Source organism: Aedes albopictus, chromosome 1 (assembly GCF_035046485.1).
Source record: "Aedes albopictus strain Foshan chromosome 1, AalbF5, whole genome shotgun sequence".
Classification (NCBI taxonomy): domain Eukaryota; kingdom Metazoa; phylum Arthropoda; class Insecta; order Diptera; family Culicidae; genus Aedes; species Aedes albopictus.
The window spans coordinates 71,609,636-71,615,635 of record NC_085136.1 but is presented as its reverse complement, the minus strand read 5'-3'; the positions used below and the strand labels follow the sequence as shown (position 1 = coordinate 71,615,635).

Here is a 6,000-nt window from a genome sequence, read left to right as displayed (position 1 = left end):
CTCGATTAATTTTAGTTAATTTATTGTACAATAAATTGGGCTTAGTAACAATGCTTCTTTGATTTTCTCCCCTCCCGTGTCTGTATCAGTGTCTTTCTGTGTTTGTGTGTATCTGCTTCACTAGTTGATTTTTCTTTTCATAATTAGATTTTGTTCTGTGGCATTTGCGACGTTTTGCAGCTTCTTTTTAACCGTTTAAACTTTTATTTTTCTTTTGTTGTTTTTGTTTTTGTTATCGCTTAAGTATTACCTCCATTAAGTACCTGCTCAATACTTACCACTTAGTTCAAATGCAATATCCAATATGTCTTCATGTTTTTTATCTGGGTTTTCTTCACTTGCTTACACCGTGCTTATGTGTGTAGGTAGGTGTGTTTGTGTACGGTATGCTATTTATCTACCATCCGCGTGTTAGTGACGACTGTGTTCTATGTATGGCTTCTCCTCTTTCTAGGTTACTTTCCTCCGATCTGAATAGACTTATGTTTGTGTGTGTTTTTCTTGTTGTTGAGTTGTTGTTCTTCTTGCGTATATCAATAATGTGTGTCACAAAATATATTCTTATTACCTTTTGCTCTTAGTTTAGTCCTATTTGTTTTATTAAATTTAAAGGTGTATGTATGTTATTCACTTTGCTTTAGAACTGCTGTTTGCTGCGTACCTACCATTTGCGTCTGTCTGTCTGTCTGTATGCGAACTTTCACGTTGTTTTCTTCTTTGCTTATGTAAATGCTCGGTGTGTGTCTTTACTTCACTATCATTAGCGTTAGATTTTTCACAAGTTTGCGGTCAACATTGTTACTCTGTTTACTATGCTATAGAATAATAATTCACAAGACTAAGACTGGCTGTTGTTCTTTGCTTTGTTGATGTAACTGGTTTTTTTTCTGTTTGCTTAGCGTTAGTTTAAAATTAAGGTGAAGATTTCTTTTTCCAGTTTGCACAAGGTGATTTGCTGGGCGGGGAGGATACTTTAAACTGACGTTCGTTATAAAACTGTTATTTTTTGTTTATTGAAAACATCGCGCGTTTGGATTACCCTTAATTGAAGCGTTTGTTCTAATGAAGCGTTTGTTTTTTTGTTTAAGTTATCCAAAACGCTCAACTAGACTTTTGTTTTGTTTTGTTTAAAACACATTTTATTTATGATAGTCGATAAAATTATACGCAGTTTTTTTGCTTATGTTCTCATTAAACAACTTGTGGGGGAATGGGGGGTAAAGTAGCTATCTCGTAGTTTTTTTATCTGCTAAGATTCTAAGTTTTAACTAGTTTATTTTTTCAAAAGTATCATCATTAACTACTACTTGCCTGTGCTAGCAGCGCGGTGCAAAATTTTATGCTTAAGTTCTACAAACTAGCATTGCGTTCTGTGGCGGCGGTGAGATGAAGTAGCGAAGAACCAACTAAATCAATAATAAAGCGTGAACTGGGAATGCACTTATGCGCGCCTTTCAATAATCTAGCTAGAGTGTCACATCAAAAAATCCATCCGCCATTTTGTTTTTTGTTTCTCGGCCATTCTAATCTAATAAGGAATAAAAGCTATACCAACACCAACTTAGGGACTAAAATCGTGCGACTTAAGTACACGCACACGCATCGATGACTACTAATTTAAGTACTGGTTTTCCAAACGAAACGTAAAATTTCGCCATCATGTTTCTCACTATCAACAACAATGGAATGGTTCCTCGTCAGAAGCATTCCACATCTGCGCGTTTTTTCTCACATTTCAGTCTAGATCTATCGTTTTTCACTCGTAATTGCATCGCTAGGAGGGGAATTGGAATGAGCAAACATGTTTTTTTGAAGTAAATAACAGGAATGTTTACACCTTAAGAAAAATGCTGAAAATTTTGGACGAAATCTGTTTGCCGTTAATACGTTAGCGTGAATTACGACTAGTCTTTAAGGGATAAGGGTCTTTCGTTAAGTACTCGGGTAATTTCTCAGAAGCTGACATCTTTCTTGATGAAGTTTAGATCCGATAGCGATGAAAAAGTCGGTCAAGCGTTCGTCGAAACGCGCTTGGATTCCATCGCTGGCTTTGTCGTCTCTTCCGCCTTGTCTTTTCTCGTTGACGTTTCCATGGTAAAAAAAAGTTTAAGTATACAAACAAACGCTTGCGGTGTTCGTGTTATTATCGGTGTGATTGACGAAAGTTTACACATACATTCAAGCATATGTCTGTGTGTGTGCGGTGGTGCGCGTGTGCTTGTCTGTGTTACTCTTACCAACAAAAAGCAAGCTAGATTTGGACGGAAATTTACGACGCACTCTCTGTCTTTCTGTCTCTTTATGGGGGTTACTTTCACACACATTTATTGGTTTCCAGTGTTGCCAGTTGTTCCGTCCATTACGTTTGCAGTTTTGCCAATTAAACGAACGGTAAGCTTGAAGCTCGCTAGTCTGCTGTTGTTGCACATTGCTGTTTCAGCTGTAATTGCAGTTGTTTCAAGTTACATTTTACGGTGTTCATTCTCTTGTTTAACGGTAAATCTGGGCAGGATTTTTTCAAAAAATGCTTGGCACGTGAATAGTTTTACATGTTAATTATGTTTCTTAGAACTGTTCCTCCACTCTACTATGTATACTAAGTATTGACAGTGTGTCCACCTGCAGCGTCGCTCTCTGTCTCTGTTCCTCACACTGCCGCAGTTGGATAATGCTGAAAAAACTAGCGTTTCAGAAGTGGCATTTAAAAAGTGCTGCTGTTGCGGTTGTTCAGTGCTGCTAGATTTACGGTTTTTACTTTCGTGTTTAAGGTTTATATGTAAATATTTGCGGACGGATAACCTCAGAAGAACCATTTTGCGTCTCGCCTCTCGCGAGATCGTAAAATCTGCTACCGACGTTTCTTCCCTCTGCCACGTCCCCATCTCCTTCTTCGGGGTCGGTTTCTTCCGCATATTGTTTTTAAAATTGTCTTCTCTGGGTTTTAGTTGGAATTTATTTTACATTTGGCATACGATGCGCACCCCTTCGTGCGCGCGTTTGTTTTGGTTTCGTATTGATAAAAGCTGCTTCCTTGTTTCGCTTGAATCGTCGTCCTATCCGATTGCTGTGTGTGATTAAAAGACTGTGTGTCTGTCTGTTTATGTGGTTGTGGTGAATACATCAAATTTGGCATTGTTCTTCAACTTTCGGCTTGTTTTGCATCCCTTTCGGTGCGATAGAACTCTGCTTACGATCTAAAAGGAGTCTAAACGTGTTTTTCAAGAATTTCTGCTTTGCATTTCTCATGTTTTCAAGCCCGCTATTTGAACCGTTAAAAGCTTTTCTTCCCTAAATCTATGCTACTCGCACGCTTCAGCTTTTAGCGTTACGCCCTCTCCCCTTTTCGTCATACTCTTTATTAAAATAAGTAACAACTGCCCATCTATATCATTATTTTGGCCTCTCTTTTACACTACTCACGTGCGCGACCATCCCGTTCTCCCATTAGAACACGACAACCAGTGAGTCCCGATCGCTGCTGCTGTCTGTTGTAGTGTTGTTGGTGGTAGTGTTGCCAGTTTTTCCGCCGTGTTGCTGGTATTGCAGTTCGGCTTCGCCCTGGCTCGTGATCGAGACGTACCGAAGGGACGAGTTTCAGTAGCGCTGCTGGTACTCGTGGTGCCAACGGTTGAAGTCGATGTGGAACACGATGATGGAACCGGTGGCCAGCCCCGCCAGGAGGTACCTGTAAAGGAAGGAAGAGTAGGTATTTAGTAGGCTGTGAAAACAAAGGACATGTTGAACAGCGCGTCGAAGATGATTAGCCATAATATGGAATGACTTTAATACTTCTTTAGAATACCAGGTTCTTTTCTACAGCCTCAATAGCTGTGTATAGGCAATTCAGAGGGTTTCAGTCTTATTTCAGGAGGCGGATGTTTCAGGAGGCTTCAAAAGGTTTTAGGGGCTTTTCAGGAAATTTCAAGGACGTTTAAGAATATTTCAATGCGTTCTTAGGGGCGTTTAAGGCGTTTTCAAGAGGTCTTCGGGGTATTTCAGGGGGTCTCAAGAGGTCACGTCCGATACTACGTTTCAGGGAGATTCAGAGGGATTCAAAGGCGCTTCAGGAGCGAAAAGAAAGTAATCTACGGGATTTGCTGGAGCTTGCTGGAAGTCCTCAAAATGGAAGCCCCAGCAGTAGGAGCCCAATTGACGGCGAAGTTCAATGAAGTGTAAGGCCGTAAATCTCATCACTGGTTTACCTGCTATGACATACAGGGCCTGATGCGGGAGAGAGATACCTTCAGAGAAATCTCATGCCCAACCGAAGAAGTTGAAGATGGCGGATGCTCAACCCTTCCTATGACGTACAACACGCTGGTTACCGCTTTGGACAATTTTGGAGAAGGTAAGCTAACGCTAGACGTAGCCAGGAAACGACTTTCGGCCGAAGATCTGAAGAAGCGTCCTGATGATCGGTAAAAGAAAACTGAGCGTTTATCACATCCGAAGCAATCGGCTTGGGCTGACCTCCAGAGATACGCCTTCGCCTTCTGATATTCGTCCCGTTTCAGCGGCAGTAGTTTCGTTGTCACGTTCTACTTCACAGCGCTGTCGATTCTTGCAATGGTAGGTATGGCCTCGATCTCTAGCCTATCTCGTTTCCTTCTGCAGTTCGACGCGAATCGATAGACGCACGCTACAGTCCGGACTCAGACTTTCCGCTTCGAAAACCTCCATCCACTCAGTGGCTGAAATTTCGTGGAACTCCAGGCATGGACGGGCCTCCTCGCTAGTGTTCAGTGCCACTATTTCTTGCACCGGCCAAAAATCATTCGACTCTGGGCCACGAAACCACGATCCGTTTGGTCGCAGGCTGTGCGCTTTCTCCCACTTCGTCAACGCGTCGTCGGCCACGTTGCACTTTGTCGGCACCCATCTATATTCTGCAAGCATTGTTGAATTATGGATCTCGTCGATCTGGTGCTTCACAAACTGCTTGTACCGACGATGGTTGGAGTGAATCCACGACAGCACGGTCTCGAGTTAGACCACATAGAACGCTTCTGTACCACCCTACGAAATCGTTTCGCCGTCGGAATTCTCCAGCCTCGCTCCTAACACTGCAGCTTGCAGCTCCAGTCTCTGTAGGGCCATTCGACCTTGCCATCACGAACGAGCATAACGGTCCGATGGATGTCTCGATGCGGATGTACACCACGGCACCGTACGCGTCCTGGCTTGCGTCTACAACTTCCGGAAGCCTTCGGATCGAATTGTTCCACTAGTCCGCACACTCTTCGTCAATCTGCTGGTCCCAATCACATCCGCAACGCCATAGGTCCTAAATCAATGGTTTCCTATAAGGTCAAGAAGCCGAATAACAGTCCTAGAGGGTCACGCAGCACAACAGGATCCTTTTGATCGATAGTTCTCTCGGGATCCAGATGACCCCCAGTACTCTCTCGGATCCGAACTCCTCATCCCCGCTGAATCGTTCCTATTGGTACTCTTCTCACTCTCCCATAACCTCCAGGAACTCCTCAGAGTTAGAGGCCCAGTTGTGGACCTCAAAACTGCCTCTGGAGTGGACGTATCGTACCTCCTTCGCCCGTTTCACAGCTTTCTCGATCGTGTCTACGCCGTCGAAATAATCGTCGACGTAGTGGTTTTCCACGATGACTCATTCGCGTTCAGGTTTTTAAAGAACTGCACCGAGCATGGCGAGCTCGTCGACCCAAAGTTCGCCTCGTCCATCTCATACACTGTCGGCATCCCTATTCCGAGATAGGAATATTTACGCTCGCTTGTCCTCTTCTCGAATCAGCAGCTGGTGGTGCATCTACTTTATGTCTGCGCCAAAATTGACTTCTGGCTCCCGAAACTTGCATATGTACTACCACCACCAGCAAGGCATATCCGGCCCCTTCATCAACTTCGAGTTGGGTAACACTCCTCTAACTTTCGCCCTGGCTCATGCACCTGACGAAACTTCTTTTTCCTCGGGTTGTTCACAATGTTCAGTGGAACGTACCACACCTTCACACCTTACTACAATCT

General features: G+C 43.4%; 1 protein-coding gene across 21 annotated transcripts in view; it reads right to left on the bottom strand.

The window, feature by feature from the left end:
* Window positions 1–6,000, bottom strand: part of LOC109397187 (neurobeachin) — a 405,013-nt gene continuing 399,013 nt past the window's right edge. For all 21 annotated transcript variants that reach the window (XM_029877456.2, XM_029877463.2, XM_062844813.1 and 18 more), the window contains one exon: window positions 1–3,685. In XM_029877456.2, the coding sequence (XP_029733316.1) occupies window positions 3,595–3,685 (91 nt within the window). In that variant the 3' untranslated portion in view covers window positions 1–3,594. The remainder of the gene's footprint in view (window positions 3,686–6,000) is intronic.